Source organism: Panicum hallii, chromosome 3 (assembly GCF_002211085.1).
Source record: "Panicum hallii strain FIL2 chromosome 3, PHallii_v3.1, whole genome shotgun sequence".
Classification (NCBI taxonomy): Eukaryota; Viridiplantae; Streptophyta; class Magnoliopsida; order Poales; family Poaceae; genus Panicum; species Panicum hallii.
In genome coordinates this window covers 16,046,368-16,064,098 of record NC_038044.1, presented here as the reverse complement: position 1 = coordinate 16,064,098, position 17,731 = coordinate 16,046,368, and the positions used below count along the sequence as shown (strand labels likewise).

At 44.1% G+C, this 17,731-nt stretch overlaps 2 protein-coding genes across 3 annotated transcripts; both read right to left on the bottom strand.

Moving 5' to 3' along the window:
- Positions 1-343: 343 nt before the first annotated feature.
- LOC112884856 (nuclear transcription factor Y subunit B) lies at positions 344-3,771 on the bottom strand. 2 transcript variants are annotated; one of them, XM_025950464.1, is made up of 8 exons: positions 3,576-3,771; positions 3,200-3,496; positions 2,932-3,061; positions 2,185-2,190; positions 1,379-1,471; positions 1,253-1,303; positions 780-848; positions 344-688 (listed from the first exon to the last, which is right to left on the bottom strand). In XM_025950464.1, exons 2-7 carry the CDS (start codon positions 3,433-3,435, stop codon positions 822-824), a joined length of 543 nt encoding a protein of 180 aa, XP_025806249.1. In that variant the 5' UTR covers positions 3,436-3,496; positions 3,576-3,771; the 3' UTR covers positions 344-688; positions 780-821. The 2 variants fall into 2 exon arrangements, with proteins under 2 accessions (XP_025806249.1, XP_025806250.1); XM_025950465.1 differs by having other exon boundaries at positions 3,200-3,449.
- A 2,256-nt stretch (positions 3,772-6,027) lies between these two features.
- LOC112884783 (E3 ubiquitin-protein ligase UPL4) lies at positions 6,028-14,901 on the bottom strand. Its single transcript, XM_025950341.1, has 17 exons — positions 14,098-14,901; positions 13,904-14,014; positions 13,708-13,824; positions 13,464-13,622; positions 13,229-13,387; positions 11,877-12,032; positions 11,675-11,796; positions 10,444-11,539; positions 9,889-9,955; positions 8,606-9,801; positions 8,289-8,519; positions 8,109-8,213; positions 7,304-7,384; positions 7,154-7,222; positions 6,937-7,065; positions 6,769-6,852; positions 6,028-6,493 (listed from the first exon to the last, which is right to left on the bottom strand). The coding sequence occupies exons 1-17, from the start codon at positions 14,752-14,754 to the stop codon at positions 6,428-6,430; spliced, it is 4,605 nt and encodes a 1,534-aa protein (XP_025806126.1). The 5' UTR covers positions 14,755-14,901; the 3' UTR covers positions 6,028-6,427.
- Positions 14,902-17,731: the final 2,830 nt, after the last annotated feature.

Here is a 17,731-nt window from a genome sequence, read left to right as displayed (position 1 = left end):
CTGCATGTCTGACAATATAATGAGCCTGTAATTGGTAATGGTCAATGAACAACCCAATCTGTAATAAACTGTAGAATGATTCAGAATTTATCTCACGCGACCAGCCTTGGGCCGAGATCAAGATGGCTCGAGAGGTACGTTTTTTTTTTCATGGGCATGCTAAGCACTTGGGCCCCTCCACGGCCATGGCTGTGGAAAAATGATATAGGACGCAGAAATACGGGCCTCTAAACGAATAGCAAACCCAAAGAGATGATGACTGCATGGCAGGTACAGTCAGTGAGTGAGTGACGCACGAATGAAAAGATTCTTGGCAACTGAAATATTCGTGGCCTACGATAGATTTGGTGTCCACGCCACAATTTCTCCTTTTGCCTAATACAGGATATCCAAAGATGGTTACAGCTAAAGCAGCTCTTCTGATAGTTCAATACACTAGTGAACACATTGCACAATATTTATGCCTCCCAATACAAATACATGTAACGAAATGACAGCCCAAAGACCAATCATTAAATTATTCTTAATATACATACAACGACGGCGCTAGCCCACAAACCGAAACTATTCCCAGGGAAGCGATTTACACCTAGCAAGCTGCCTCATCAGTTCTGCCTGATAAAAACGGACCTGTTGGGGTGGCTGGTTACTACTCTAACTGCTCACCGCAGGGTGTCTTAGTAAATAACTGCAATGAAAACCCCACCTGTGTTAGAAATGTAGCAATACCGAAATCGAAGTAACATATAGCGCAATTGAATGAAAGCACAAGCTTGTACCTCGGGTAAGAGCAGCTGTTGCAGAAAAGGTCCATATCTTCATTAGTTTGAGATGTCTCCGTTATGGTACTGGGCAAGGGAAAGAGCGGCTATCAGCAAACATATGGACGCCAAGCCCAATGTGATTAAAGACCACTGTTTGGTGAACAAAAACTTAATACTGAAAAATTGTCGTGGTGGATGGTCATTACAGATAGGCAGATAGAACACATGAACTAGCAGGTTCATGATAATGTTCCAACTGAGTGAACCTGTGTCATGCATTCTCGACAATCAAACCTATTGCAGAAGTATTTATGGTCAACTCAACAAAAATTTAAGGGGCTAATCTGCCAGCTCAGTAGGGTCCAACATGTTCAAGTATTCAACCCGGTAAATATGCAACTATTGCAGGAATCCAAGCTATATATTGTGCTTATAGAAACAAGTATGCAACAAACTAGCATTTGTCAAGAAAATTTAAGGTTAATCACCTGAGGTTGCATATAACCCATTGCTTGGTTGTACACTCCTTGTTGGCCCATCTAAAAAGAACAAAAATAGTTAGCTTTGCAACATGATCATAAGGACAACAATGAAACAGGTGAAAGAAAACTAACCCCTTGTGTGGCTGAGCTACTTGCTCCCCCATGGCCAAGGGCATCCTTTTTAATAGAGCCATCGCCAGCTTTTGCAGTTAACTTGCTATCACCCTGTTTGGTACCAAGAAAAAAGATCAGAGATCCTTCATCACATCTCAGATTCTATAAGCTTGCTAGTTTAATCATGGATCGTAACAAAAAATACTCCTATACACTAGAATGAATAATCAGCTTCGTGTAACAAGAACTGTAGAGGAGTCCAGTGGCTTGCAAAGCAGTCAATTAAGCCAAGTACTTTTATCAAAATCAGGCAGAGGGGCAATCCTACTTGAAGCAGACATAAAGCAGCTTGTATGGTGTAGAGCTGGAATTTTGATCACATATTTACCCTATTGGTTCTCTAAGAAAAGGAAACATGCATGTCACTGTCACTGTTCCATTAAAATTTTCATGCCCTGCCAGTAAGGAATCAATATAGGGAACCAGATGAACTAGATAAGTTTACAAAAGGTTCAATTCATTAAAACCTCCTTCCTAACCCGTCCCCTCCCTCTCAAAAGATACATCATTTCTTCACAATATTAAGACAATGGTTATGCCCTCCAGATGTGAACAAAACCAATTCGATTCATTTCAAGTCAAGGTGAATATAGGATCAACTAGCTCAAATCACCATTTCCCAAGTTAATTCTAAAACCTATCAAAACACATTTCCAACCATTAAAACCCAATATCTAGAAACATGAAAAGAGATCTAGGTGCAATTCACCATCAGGCAAAAGTTATCTAATGAAAGATAATGAAAAGATTCCAATACCACATACCTCCATCTGCAATCAGCACAGGAATCCACCAGACAGAAGACAAAAAAACAAAGAAACTACGTCAGATACATGATTCAACTGATAAACTAAGATACACAACAATGCAACTATCCATAAAGTCTAAGCAAGATTTTTTATGGCCTACAAATGTAAAGTTACAGTGTCACACAGGTCCTATTGTGTAAAGGTAGAGTTTATCAAGTAATTTACACAACCATATTCTATTTACAAGAGCTTTGCTGCTCTATGAATTCCATTAACATTTACATCTAAACCTCAACTCATAACCACAGCTGCATAGCGTTCTGAGCAGATAAATATCTTCCCCAATATGAGTGCTATTATAGGTTTCCATTACTATTCGATCAACTACTTCCGAAATTTCACACCTTGGAATCGTAAAACGAAACAACTGTGTGTGTGTGTGCGTTTTTTTTTTTTGGGGGGGGGGGGGATCTCTCTGAAAACATATTTAGCAGCAGTATTTACCACAGGAACAGGGAGGCTTCTTTATATCCTCAACTAAAGCCATAAATGGGTACCAGAGGCATCAGGAGACAAAAGGGAAGTGGGTCACTCACTGTCACTTATCAGTGCCCATGCCCAACAAGATTATTTAAGTTCAATCAGATCCAAAAGGTGATAAATTGGTGATTGCACAACCTGACCCGCAAAGTATCAATCATCCTCAATTATCCCAACACGAATCCAAAACCGATTAACCCGAACGCTTTCATCAGTACGCACCTCTCTGTACTTCTGCAGGTACACCTTGAGGGGTTCGATGTAGTCCTCGAACCCCAGCGTGGCCATGGCCCACAGTAGGTCGTCCCCGTTGATGGTCTTCCTCTTCTCCCTCTGGCACTTGTCACTCGCCCTGCAAAGAGCAGCCCAAAAAAACAGACAAGTCAACACAAAACCCCCCACCTCAGCTAAAGCCCGAAATGCCACTCCGAATTCCCAACCGGGACCAAATTCCCAAGCGAGGCAAGCAAACAGAGCCGCTAGCACTCACTCGCTGGTGATGAAGGAGATGAACTCGGAGACACACTCCTGCACGGTCTCCTTGGCGTCCTTGGCGATCTTCCCGTTGGCAGGGATGGCCTTCTTCATGATGCGGCTGATGTTGGCGATGGGCAGGAACCTGTCCTGCTCCCTGACGCCGCCGCCTCCACCCCCGCCGCCGCCCCTGGGGCTCCCGCTCTCGTGGCTCCCGCCGCCGCCCCCGGGGCTCGCTGGCGCGTCCGCCATGCGCTCCTCCTGCACTGCAGCAGGACCACAGCCGCCGCGCGCGGGCCACCCAACAGAAACCCTAGATCCATCAGCTCAATCCAGCGAATCCTATACCCCCCGCGGATGCGGGGTTCGGGGAGGGGAGGAGGAGGGCGTACCTTATATAAGCGCGGGCGCGCGCGACGTGGAGGGAGGGGAGGGCGAGGTGGCGGGCGCGCGCGCGGGGAAGGCGGAGGTGCGGAAGCGACCGAGCGGAGAGAGCTGCGGTGAGGGCGGCGAGTGGGAGATCGGACGCTGGAGAAGAGAAGGCGGCCCGGGCGGGTGCGATGCGGGGGGTGGAGGTATCCGGGCCGTTCGTGGGGGTTTATATAGCCCGCCGGGGGCGCCGCCGCGTGGGGGCTGCGGGTGGGAGAGCCCGGCGCACCGTGGACCCGGCGCAGGGTGGTTGGTGACCTGGTGTTCACTGTTCATCAGTATGGGGAGTCGGGAGGCCTCCCTCTTTCCCCACCTTTTATTTTGCCTTTCTGGCATGTGTTTGAGGTGGTTTGTCCTACTGAGGATTTCGCAATTATTTTTCATTGCTCTCCAGCTGCCGCCGATGCGCTTGTAGGCTACCAGACAACACAAAAGAAAAAAAATATTTCTGGCATGTATGATCGTGCCAAAATATATTCGGATTTTCAAGAAGATGAGTCATTTGTCCTCAATCAGAATAGGTGAAATTGAGGGGCAGATAAGAAAAAAATCCCATGTATGCATTTAAAACATAAAGTAAACTTGAAGCAAACATGTACACAGATGCAAGCAACGTGCATCTACAAGTAGCGTACTATGTTTTGTTTGTTGTTGTACTTGAAAACAAGCATCTGGCAATCGATGCATAGCAACACCGCCACTTGGCCATGTCTATATGCACGGCAAATTATTTGTTGTCACGCTAGAGAACAGAGATCTATCAATCCATATATAGCAACACTGACACTTGACTATGATTCATGAACAAACTGGACACCGAGCTATTCGCTCACTCTTTAGAACAACCATCTGTCAATTGTCACACTGGAGAACAGACGTATGACAATCCATTAGCAAACCCAACACTTGGCTGTAGCGCATGAATAAATTGGACATCAAGCTAATCATCATCACACTAGAGAACAAACATCTGTAAATTGTCATGCTAGAGAACAGACATATATCAATCCATACGTAGCAACGCGGATATTTGGTTATGGTTCATGAATAAATTGGACACCGAGTTGTTCGTTGTCGCACAAGAGAATAAACATCTGTTAACCATAAATTTAGCACACTAGAGAACGGACATGAGTCAATCAATACATTTAGCAACACTATCACTTGACTTATGTCCCATAAACGAATTGAACAGCCGGATTATTGGGTAATCGTACTAGTGCATAATTCCTTTTCACGGTGGATGTAATCACCATCACGTGTGATGCTTCCGCACAATGTGGCTCCTAAATTTTTTAAAATTTTCTTTTATAGTGATTTGAATGAGAAGAAAGTAGTCACATAGCACGAGATGGTATTGTCGTATTGCATTACCTTCATCACAACCAGGTTTACATTTACTATGTCTAAACCCATCGTATGGTTTGAATGTCTGATAAAGTTACCATTCACGATCCATATTTTGCACATGTAAGTTAACATCAAACAGAAATCATACAAACGATGTTCAGATGTTCACTTCTCCTAATTACTATTAAGAGACCGTTTGGAACATCAAGCAAAAATCACACAAACGATGTAGAGATGTTTACTTTTCCTAATTGCTATTAAGAGACTGTTTCATAGAGCTTCACTCAAAATAACTTCACTAGTGAAGAAAAAACCTGACTTCACTTGACTACTAATTTATTTTGACTTGAGCTTACAAAATAGCTTTACACTATAATATCTCGATTTGCAAAAACTAGATGAAGCTAAAACTGGAATAAGCACTCCAACAGAACATAACTCATCGCTACTCACAAGCACTTTGGGTAATAAGAAATCAGACGGTACGACGACTACACCCTATGAACGTCAGAGCTGCTGTGGTCACAACCAGCAGAGCCATTTATTTGGAAGCAAAGGCTTCCTTTTGTTGCTAAGGTCATCAGAGTCTGCATACTTAACTCCCTAAAGTGTCGTTGTGGTCACTACCTCCAGGGCCATTTATTTGCAAGCAAAGGCTTCTGGGCAAAGCAACAGGGTGTATTAAACCATATCATCTTCAGGGGGTACACTCGACCAGCATATATTCGACAGAACAGTATGATTGGCCTCGCCTACAGTACCGGCACGGATGCAAGGACTTGGCTGCATCTGGAAGCGACCCGACTCACCCCGTTGTCTGGTGACTTCGGGTGCCACCTCTCGCATCCACGAGAAACTTTTGAGAACAAAAAGATAGCAACTCATCAGACCAGGATCGCAAACACGGCAGGAACAGAGCCAAGGAATAGATGTCGTATATGATCGATAAGGGACAGGCCACTACAAGGAAATGGACCAAAAAGTTGGATCCTGTTCAGAAAGGCATAGATCCCTTACGCTTGGATCAGATTGTTCATATGAAAACCACAAATATTCACATATGCATTGCATAAAGTCACGCAACGATGCTTTAGAAGCCGCAATGAGACTTCACAAGGCGAACGCCAATGAACAATGGTGTTTCAATACATAGATGGCATTAGCACTTTGTAACATGCACACATATGCACACCACGGGAACATTGGGGTAGCGAACTAAGCTGATGGTCGCCATGTGCGACACACTGCGCGCGCGCGCGCACACACACACACACTACTTGTCTGCTTATCACACCTAGAACCTAGTATGTACAGAGAAGGGTAAGGTTTTTTTTCCTCCTAAAATATGCTCCACCAGATCGTGCTGCCAGCTAAAACAGCAGTGAACCACCCAGATTTACACCGTGCTTTCCTTTCCTACGAGACACTTGCAAAGCGCAAACTCCTAGTGCGTATGGCTGTCCGTTTAAGATAGGTGGAAGGACCCCTGGCCTTCTGTGATCGCATAGATCAGTTTCTCCCTCATCTTTTCCTGCAGGAAAGTGTAAGAAGGTTGGTGTCAAAGATTAAAACAAGAAACTTCCATGTTTCGGAAAAGTAAACATAGGAAAAACCAAATGTTGGAAGTTATGTTGGGTGTTTCTAGTTTATGTTGACTGGGGACCTCAGAACATGGATAACTTCAATTTATTGACTTGCTCTGTTATACTTTAGTTCAATATCCTATTCCATAAATGTCAAATGATAAAGGATATCGAAAATAATTTAGTAAGCTGCATTAAATTAAGCTAAGCAGAAAGTTCAAACCTTAGAAGAGTATGGAGGTAACTTAAGATAGTTGGCACAAGTCATCACACTCGGCAGGTCACTGTCAGCATCATTGCTGTTATGCTGTTTATCAATACATCACAAACTGTTAGCAAAAGATGGGTGAAATGAAGCAATCCAGAAAGAGCTTTATAATGCAATACAGACCTTTCGGACAACTGTGAACTTTGGATTTAGTGCGGCCAAGCCACCTGGCGGGAGCCGAGGTGAACCCGTTATAAATTGCAAGAAAGCTCTGCGTTGATGGGATCCAAACTCTTGTATGATTTCCAACAGCTGCAGTGCATTTTGGATTAAAAAACCCTTCACAATGGTTCACAACATATGTTGCACATTCAAAATATCTTAGCTAGAGAAACCTTACATTAATAACAGGAGGGCTGCTGGAAGTGTAACCATGATCAAATTTGATGTGATCCACAAGTTTCCCAAACTATTCAAAACCAAGACATCAGCAACAGGAATATAATAATAACAGAATATGAACAAATTCCAACAGAAGAGAGATGCATACATCCCAAGTATCTTGTTCACCACAGAGTAATCGATCTAGCTCGTCCTCTGAGAAAACCTGGAGTTTGTTTAGTGGAAATACCTGCAGTAGCCAGTGTCACCATGTCAGACAAAATGAATTTACCCAACACATGAATGGCGAAAAAACAACATAGTAGGAGATACAAATATTTTAATTTAAAAAAGGACCACGGTGTCATGTAGCTCCATGTAAGGTTTCCTAATTACAACCGGAAGCACATGGAACAATGCTAACCCTCAAAGAAACCTGAACCCAGCAAACAAGAATTAAGATCAACGCAGCACTGTTAATCATTTTGGATGCAAATTATTGTATTATCTAGTCTAGTCTAACTAACAGTACATTATACATGTGTTGACAAGCTTGTATGAAGTAAAAAGGTGGGAGGGTGAGTGAAATGACAAAGTATAAAATCGGTACAAGAAATGATTGAAGTTCACTCATGCTAGGTTGATATATATTTTGCTTATGAAACACACAGGGTAATATGGTTGGTAACAAAACGCTATTTTTAAATTATATGGTTTACAGCCTTGCTTTCCAGTAATATCCAAACTTCATCTGTGGTAGTAACAACATAGTAGTATCCAGAAATCCCAAACTAAAGTGTAATCCTAGTAATATCTGAGTTTCCAAAGTTTAAGTGTGTGATATACGGAATTTCCTATGCACACTCTAAAACTAGAACATTTCCAGAAATAGTGTCAAACTGGACACTCAATAGAGTAAGTGAAAAACACTAGCGCAAGCATCAATAGAGAGCCCAGAATTATAGAGCATATACCTCATTAAATCCTGACTTAAAAGCCTCCATCTGTCTTGCAATGCCACTTTTAACTGTTGCCTCGACAACATGATGAACATATTCTTCCAAATTCTCAACATTCAACTGAAAATAACATTATGGGGGATTTAGTCTGTTCAGAAGCAGGCAGAAGAAAGAACATAGTAGTACACAACTTACACTGCCAGAGCTACTTCCGGAGGAGAGCATATAGTCTGGATACCCAGGGAGGGCAAAATCAATAGCAAGATCCTCTATTCTACAACCTCGATAAGTCAGATCAGATATTATCTGGCAGTCCCTCATCAAATTTGACTCTGCATATTTTCTCCGACAAGCAATGGCTTGAAACTCCATAAGGGATATTGCCAGCTCAGAATCAAATGACTGGATGTCATATATATTAAGCTCCTAAGAAAGGAAGAGATTATTTTTTGATAGACACACAGAAAGAATAACAAATGTATACATATTGAAGGATGCAGACTCAACGATACCTGTCCAAGGATAAGCTTGTAGAATGCTTTAGAAAATGGAATGTCGAGAATCCTGCCATCTTTAATTGCTTTTGCAACAACCTGACCAAGTAGGTGAAATTGTTTGCTCACTTCTTGAAAGGAAGCACAGTCTGCTGAAGCAGACCAAGGTCTAGGGAACAGTCCTTTAGGGGCAACCACAAATCTAGAAACATGAGCATCATTAGTAACAGCTTCACAAGGAAGCTCCCCTCTCCACATGCCCAGACCAGACTTCTGAAATTCATGACTAATCAATGTATAGAATTCCATTGTAGGACCTAAACCAGTACCCACTTCCTCTTTATATTCTACTTCAAGTAGCGCATTGCTCTTAGCATATGACTTCATCATTTCAGCAGCTGAAACCAGTATATCATCACGATCAACTTTGAACTTTTTCCGTGAGTGGGGAGACCCCCTTTCTGTCACACTATTAACAATTGCATCCATAATATGCCCATAATGGTTTTTCAAAGAGCCAAATGCTGCCAGTTGGAAATACTTCCATCTCGCCTCAAACGAAAACAAGAAAGGGCATGCAGACATCAATTCGGTGCACCATAAAGGCAGGCAGCAAGACCTTGAAACCAAAGGATCGTGCATTTGTTGCTCCAGTTTATCTGTCAATTTGGCACTAACAAATTCCTGCTGAGGAATCGAGAAAACTACAGCCTTCAGATCATCAAGGTTAGTTATTGTTCCTTGGGCAAAAGAATGGTTTCTCTCATCAGAAGCAAGGTGAAAGGAATACCGGTTTAAACCCTCTAAAATGTGTAACATAAACAATATGTCATACAATGGACACGATCTGTCAAGTTTGCAAGGAAGTTTACCAAGCAACATACTAGAAAAGAACGGGAGCATCTGCCATTTAAACCCAGTTGTACTGTCATTTTTTGATGACATTGCAGTTGAGGAATCTTTAGGAGAATCTGCCTCTGGATTAAGAGCTGTTCTATCAGTTTCTGGGTTAGCAGCTGTTCTGAAAGTTATGTCATGTACACTGCGCCAGAACTGCATGTCCAGAATTATGTCAGATCCTGCATTGATCTGATCCTGCAGGATTGATTGATACAGAGTAACAGATCGGTCAAGCTCTTTCCCTTTTAAGCTAAATACCAATTTCGGTTGTAAGGCGTTATCGCTGACGCTAATTGTGTTTCTTCCTGCTTGACCTGCAGTTGCACATACATTAGAGTTTTCAGGTTTGCCAGAAGAAAAGATGGTCCACAAACCAGACACTTTAAGCTACACATGCTCACCAGAAGATGAAGTTCCTTGCTTTGGGCATGGTTCTACAGCTGGATTTTGATTTTCGCAAATCAGTCCCTGAAAAAAGAGTCAGTTTAGCCTTAAAGACAACAAGGATGGCTATAAAAATATTTCCAAGGACATGCTTTGTCAGAAATATAGCATTGTGAACACTTCTTTTGATATGCATTTCTAAGTATTTAAGTTCCCAATTAGCTGTGAACTCATTCCACAGAACTATCAAAGTAACACAAAACCATTTCCAGCACAAATAACCTTCTATTCTCTTTGTCTAATTTCAAAACTAAACTTATAGAAGAAGAGCTGACTCCAGAGAACTTATCCATTCTATGGAATTACCAGCATACAAAACCATTCTGTTTAATTTAGAACTTATAGAAAAGCAGGTAAATGCGCAGTGGAGTTTAAGAATACATAGCATCCCTTAAGATTGGACTAGAAACCTAAGAAAGCATGTTGAATTCATGAAAACAGCCCTATCATATTCACTAAGAAATACTAATTAGTCACACTTCCTAAAGTATTAACAATGGGCAGAATAACACCTCTGATGGAGGAGATGATTGCGGTGTGGAATCTCGTTCCAGAGAACCATCGTTAACATAGCTTTCCAAAGCAGGGCCACTAGGCGGTGATTCAGCCTTCTGACTGTTCATATCTGTACTAACTTTGGGCCATAAAAATTCTTCAATAGTATGCAAGGAAGATGATATTTCCAAATTCACAACGCTATCATAGCTTGACAAGTTAGTTTCATCTTCGTCTTTCTTGAATCGTACTCGGATACATGGAATAATTGTTGAGTGCCTCGTAGGGATATCAGAAATATTGCTCCTTGGCTTGAAATTGTGGCTCATTATCACTGGAAAGTTGTCAAGAGAAGTAAGAGCATTCTGCAGCTTCCTTACTAACAGTGTCAAGAGCATATCACTCCAACTTTGGCCCATTCTTGAGAATGACATCCGAGCGAAAGACTGAAATCTTTTCACCACAGCCAAAAAATGGTCAGAGCTGCAATTCATATTTTCCACTGCCTGGAAGTACTTGCCATTTGAGAGGTAATTTGATAAAGATTTGACCAATCCACTCTCAAGGAATTCAAAGGTTGTCATTGTTTCTCCCCCATGAAGCTCCATCATCACCTCACTTAAAATGGTAGATAAGTATTCTTCATTTTGAAGATTTTCTCGTTCTGATGACTTGTCTGTGGTCTCATTCAAAACTGCGCAGCAAGTTTTGAGTTTCTGCACAATCTCAGTTAACCCCTTCTCAGAACTCACTACTTCCTTAGTAAAGTAGGTTGTCTTCACATGCCTTGCAAAAGTATAAAGACTCCCGTTTCCAATCATACAAGTCCTTGTTTCAGCGGCTTCATATCTGTGGGCATCAAATGCATAACAGAAACATGTAGATTTATTTCTTATGAAAGGTTGAGGCTCTGATTGTTGTATGTCATCAAGCAAATGAGTGGATCTTGAGGAATCCTCTTGTGTAAGAAGAGCCTCAACTGCATAGACTACACCTTCCTTGATAAAGAATCCCAGGTAAGCATCAGGAAGCTTTTGCATGAGAATCTCAATTATCTTTAGTGATGAGGTCAACACATGATGATCCTTTCTAGACAATAAACCAGCCAAGAAGCTGCCACAGAGAACACAAACAAAAGCATCCATTCAAAATCAGAACTTCAGTTATAATTTAAGCGCAAGATTTGTCTTGCCCATGACTGCATTCAAGAAATGTGATATTGCAATCCTTTCACATGCTATTTCGTACCTTGCTATGTTCGTTTCTTTCAGCAAGTCTTGAAGCATTTCTGGTTTACTGAAGTAACAAATGTTGTTAACTATTGAAGCACAGCCATAGCAAATGTACGAATTAGCACCAGAGTTCACCGCCTGCACAAATGTACTAGCTCACTTCCATATTTCATAAGAAAACATTGTTACGAGCTGTTAGTTTGTTACTATGAAGATACCTTTATCAAGACAGGAAGAATATCCCTAGAGAACTGACACAGAAACCTTGGTTCATCCGTAATTATCTTTTCTTTCGCGAGTATGATCTGGGTGTCTTCAACGTCTCTTGCTGCAGAAGGAATCAACTGGTTTGCTAGTTTCAGAGCTTCATTGACCTGATATAATCATCATTAAATTATCAAATCATGGCATAATGCATCAGAGTCCATGCTTTAAGAATGTTTATCACACAGAAAGGATAATCCAAAGATGCAATAGTAGAGAAAAAACAGTAAACCTGTAGTTACCTATTTACAATGGCATGGTGCCATAAGGTTCTATTCCCTAGTTAGGAAGGGGAAGGCAGAGTTTCAGGGCCAAAATTGCCAGCATTGATGTTCAAAGAAAATAGCAGGTTTCTAGGATCTCTATATTGGCTTTGCTTCTTCTATTTTGTTTTGTTTTGTTTGGAATGTATGATTATGGAAACACTGATGCTGTGCAATTGAATCGATCTTGCATAACTGCGATGTAACTACTGAAAAGAGGAAAACCAGAATACCAAACATCAACATTTACTTTAGAAGACACAATGTTTGAGAAAAAACGTTATAAGACACAAGAGGCTAGAAATTGTGATTTAGTTAATAGTCTGTATATGATTTTTTTCTCAAGGTTCTGATATGTCTCTCCTAGTCATCTGTAAATAAATTAGCTAGGCTAGAAGAATATAGTAACACAAATTGTTAAGGTTCCAAGGTTTTTTTTTTGGGGGGGGGGGATGTACTGATGTAAATGATCTTGGTGCATCCGTGCATGCATGATCTGTACAAGCAATTTGCAGATGCCAAAGGCAATATATATAGGCTGCAATTATAGATAAGTCAATGTGAAATGAAAACAGATGAAAGTTGCAGGTGTGAGATTGTAACAAAATGATTTGCAGGTGGGTAAATTATCTGATTACATATAAGTTATCCTTTTTTCTTCAAATAAATTGTTAAAAGCCTCATCAGAAAAAATAACAGAAGTAAACTTTTAAGGAATTTTACATGTCATTAGCACTATAAGAAAAATGGCATGCCAAATGCACTGTATTGGCACCCACTCTGGCATAGGTACTAGGGTCAATTTCTCACACTTTCTTCATTTCACGGAACTCCAACAGTTCATGTAAGCATACTAATAATCAATGCCACATGCAAAACTATTGAATGCACACATGAGTTGATTCAGAGAAGAGCACGTAATCTTTTCAAGAAACATCATGATATCTATAAAAAATTCATTGTTAGCAGCAAGCAACTAAAAAGATCTGCTACGCACATCAGTACTGCTTGGCTGGAAGTAAAAAAGATGTGAAACAGCCAACCTGATTGTTCTGTTTTTCCAAAGGCAAGTATGGCATGCCATGGGACAGGTCTGAGGCGACCAAAATCCCCTTTATTGTGCTACCAACATTCAGCTCAAAGAGAGACTTTACTGCCACAAGTGACGAACAGGCTAGCTTAGCAAGAAGCCCAATCAGGTTCTGCAATCACAAGACACAACATTCAGCTCCCTCAACACATAATCGGGCATATGCAAAAGTTGTAGAGCAAACTTACGCTGCAAGTCGATGGACTAAGGGCTGTGAGTCCCCCAGTGTGGATCAAAGGCAGGACCTTCTCTATGATGCCCTGGTGGCAGAGCTGGTCGAGAAGATCAACCGAACTGCTAAAAGAGTCTACGATGCTTATCAAGCAAGCTGCAACCTTCTCCACAACCTGGAAATTGGATGACTTAGAAACTAAAACAGAGCACTGTGCACGTACCAAAAACAAGGTCCGTTAGATGGGGGAACAGAAGTACCATCTTGTCCTCAGATTGCAGAAGATTACACAGCGTTGGGACCGAATCCACAACAAAATGGGAGCAATCTGCAGGGACCTTTTTGCAGGCATTTGCGACAGCTGACACTGCAACCCTCTGAACCATGGAAGCAGGCATCAAATTAGCAAATGTACAAAATTCTCACCAGCAAAGAAGCCTTCTTTAATGCTCTAACCTGAATACTTGCAGTGAAGAAGTCAATGTATGCCAGCACAGCGGTGATCATGCCTGCCTGCAAGCACTGAGCCGGTTGCCTCCGTGATATCTTCTCAAATGCTTGCAAGCACTGCACACGCAACTGAACGATCAGATAAAGCGCCTCGGTCAAATGTGATCGCCTGATCAGGTCGCAAGAGCTTTCGGGGTTACCTGCTCAGCGACATCGAGGTACTCGATGGAGAGGAGCCGGGAGCAGAGCACGGGAAGGAGGCCGTGGCGGACGACGGCGTCGGCGGCCCGCGGCATGGCGTCGCAGAGGTACGTGATGGCGCGCACAGAGAGCAGAATCACGTCGGGGGTGGCCCCCGCGCCGTCGCCGCCGCCGGCCCGCCGCACGAGCGCCCGCGCGGCCGCCTCCGTGGGGAAGTACCCCCCCGCGTCCTCGGCGCAGAACGAGAGCGCCTCGCAGAGCTCCGTCAGCGCCGCCACGAGCGCGTCCTGCCCCGCGCCCTCCGCCGCCACCGCCTCCACCATCTGATGGAACTTCAAGGCCCGGGCGCCGCGCGGCCTCGGGCTCCCGTCCCCATCCGACTCGCACGACGACCCGCCGTCCCCGTCCCCATCGCCGTCCCCATCCCCGTCATCCGCTTCGCCATCAGCGTCGCCGGCGTGGCCGGACGACGAGGTGTCCATATCCGAGCCGCCGTGCTCCGCGGGGCGCGCCCCGGCCGGCGGAGGAGGAGCCCCCGCGGCGGCCGCGGCCGCGGAGGTCGAGGGTTCCGCCGTGCACGGGCGCTTATCGGCGGGGGGCTCGGGCTCCCCGGGGCCCTCGGGGTCGGAGTCGTCCCGCTTCCGGCAGCGATCCATCGGCGCTGCGCTCCCGCTCGCCGCCGCGGCCCCGGAGCCCTCGCCGAGGACGGACGCCAGCGCGCTCGCTCGCTCGCTCTCGCCTGACCGCTTTTTGGCACGGCACGGGGCACGATCGACCGGTCGATCAGGGGGGCTGGGCGAATTGGGGCCGCCGCGTGGATATATACGGGAGGCGTGCGGGGGTGGGTTTAGTGTTAGTCCTGGGTTTGTTTTGGTTTTCCCCGCGATCGGGGCGAAATCGCGAGATTTTCATGCGATTGGGCCGGTTTCGGTGGGTTTCAAGGGGTTCCTTGTTCGGGATTCTGGGCGCTCGGCTCCACCGCCATACTGTGTGCGCGAGACTGCGAGGGGTGGATGGAGGCGTGGACTCTCGGAGATGGAGCCGCGGCAGGAGTTCTACCGCTTCTCCCGGACCCGGAGGGGGCTTGGGTTGTTTCGGCTTTTTGGGGCGTGCACCGTGCACGCGGGCACGGGGCGAAATCGTGTTCCTCGTGCAGCGCTGCACTGCTGCTGCCTGGTTCAGAGGTCGTCCCGGGTCTGGATCGCGCGGCTGGCTGCTTGTACCGGATGGGGTACTTCAGAAGGTGATTGGTCTGAATCGTGCTGTTTCCATAGGTTAACTGAGGGTGTGTTTGGTTGGGCGTCGGAGCGCTGCGTTGGCGGTGAAAACGCAGAAGCCCAACCAAAGGGCTCCGCGCGCCGGCCTGCTTCTCCCAACGCAGCAGCGTTCGCGCTGTGTAAAATTGAACGCAGGCCCGAGCTGCTTTTCCAGCGTTGGAGGCGAAGGGAAACACCCGAAAATTACCCACTTGCCATCGGTAAGTGGATACCGCTTCGCAACTTCTTTTCTCCCGTCGCCCTTCTCCCAACCCGACCCCGCTCGCCCCCGACTCTCCTTCCTCCGACTCCGCTCGCCCCTGGCTCGACCTGCCTCGCCGCGGCCTTCGACCCTCGTCACCGGTGGCCGACGGCCTTCCCGCACCAGCCGCCGTGACCCAGTGGCTATGCAGCCCGCGCCGGCCAGAAGGAAGAACGACGACGGCGGCTCCCCACCTCAGATCTCGGGCCGGCTAGGGGTTGCGTCGGAGGCGGCTCCCCACCAGACACACCGGCGGCTCTCCCTCCCTTGGACCTCCCACGCCGGTGGATTTCGCCCCCACGCCGGCCGCCAGGACGCTCCACGCTGCTCCCTCCCCTTCTCCTTGGCCTGCCTGAGACCTCGCCGGCGCTGCTCCCTTCCGATCGCCGTGGCCTGCTCCCTTCCCCTCACCGGAGGTGGCAAGACTGCGCCCAAATCTTCCGTTGAACCAAGCTCGGTGGCGTTGAGCCGTTGAAGGCAGAGTGCTTGTTCGTCGCTAAGAAGAAAGATAGTAGGAGATAAATATATTTTTAGAAGAAAGCTAGTTTGACATGTATAATACAAAAGAAACGAGTCTCTTTCCTCACGTATGTTGAACCATTTATTTATTTCTTGGAAAACATGGCAGTCAATATTTTGTGAGATGTTAACCGCAAAAAAGACATTTTATCGACTTTCAGCCATTTCACAGCAGTTTGAACCAAACGGCGTTCAACTTTTTCACAGCTGCCAGTTCACCGTAGCTTTTTCACAGTAGTTTTTCCACGGCAGCTTTTTCACAGCTCACAGCTGAACCAAACGCACCCTGAAACTCTATGCTTGGGACCAAGATAAGAATTAGCAGATGATGGGTAAACAATCAAATTATTTGGTTGTGAGATGTTGTAGCAGAATTTGATTAAATGATATCATGTAGCAGCATTTATGGATAGGCATAGTTAGTTTTATATGGAATGTCTTTACTTAATTTGCAAGTCATGGGAGACTCTTCTTTGCTAAAGAAGAGTGGAAGTTTATTGTGTCATATTTTTTGTCAACTTAATTTTGTGGTGTAACCTAATACGTAATGGAAAAATAATGTTGACAAATGGAGTCATAAACCTAATATACATTTATAGGCTATGAGGTGTATCATAAAAATCTCAATTTTTTATTATTCTTTTTTTACGAGGCGTACATAATAGTTGTTGATTATATTAAAGAGAAAAAGAATTCCAGACTGGGCACAACAACAAACAAACATGTGGCGGTTGAATTGGGGCATCAATGTGTGCCATAGAACTTTAATGCAGCGATATTAAACATTGACTGGTCGGATTAGAACATCAACACGCGCTGCATAACGCTTAATTTTTAAACGTATAGCTATATAGTTAATGTAAGTATCAATTTATTGGAAAATCACAAGGGATTTCTCCATTATATCCTTCTCATGCGTGCATGGTTCATATTATATGTCTACAAATATTCACAAACCAGGTATTAGTACTCTATGCTTAAGATGGTTTGATAGAACTCCATGAACAATATATTACGGGTTTTCTTAAAAAACCTGTGCCAAAATATCATGATACATGCTTGATATTTAACTTTCTTCATAAACTTAATATTTTATTAATATTTGTCTAAAGTAGAAAGAGGAAAAAAAGATCAAACTCAAGAAAAGTGGATTACCTATATACATTAATGTCTCTCATATTATTTATGATAAAAATTACAATATTTAGGGGTGGATCATTGTGAACATTTTAAATCAATTGAAGATGGTGGTAGATCGAAACGGGGCCTATTGATATGCGGCCTCTCTCCAGGACACGCTGATAATATTGATCAAATGTATACAACTGATATCACTTAACATATAACGCACACGAGATATTGCACAAATCTTTCAAGGCCGTAAGCTATGAGCTTGGAAATTCAATTTCCTTCATGACAAAGGTCAAAAACTTGCTGTCCGAATAGCTATTGGCTCTCCTTCACCTCCAAAAAAGGGGCATGTAGCAGCTCTAGAAATTGTAGCTACTGGGCATTCAAACAAAGCATGCCACCATGAGTTCTCTTCTGCCCTGCATATTGAGCATCTTCTTGTTGTTACCATATTTTTCTCCGCAA

Bases quoted from the DNA above. Each gene is read 5' to 3' on its own strand.
- LOC112884856 (XM_025950464.1), bottom strand. From the start codon at position 3,435: ATGGCGGACGCGCCAGCGAGCCCCGGGGGCGGCGGCGGGAGCCACGAG. The intron at 3,062-3,199 runs GTGAGTGCTAGC...TGCTCTTTGCAG, and splicing joins ATCTCCTTCATCACCAGCGA to GGCGAGTGACAAGTGCCAGA. The intron at 849-1,252 runs GTGATTAACCTT...TCCCTTGCCCAG, and splicing joins TGGGTTATATGCAACCTCAG to TACCATAACGGAGACATCTC.
- LOC112884783 (XM_025950341.1), bottom strand. From the start codon at position 14,754: ATGGATCGCTGCCGGAAGCGGGACGACTCCGACCCCGAGGGCCCCGGG. The intron at 12,033-13,228 runs GTTGGCTGTTTC...TGATTATATCAG, and splicing joins TGGAAAAACAGAACAATCAG to GTCAATGAAGCTCTGAAACT. The intron at 9,956-10,443 runs GTGTTATTCTGC...CTCTTTTTTCAG, and splicing joins AATCATCTCCTCCATCAGAG to GGACTGATTTGCGAAAATCA.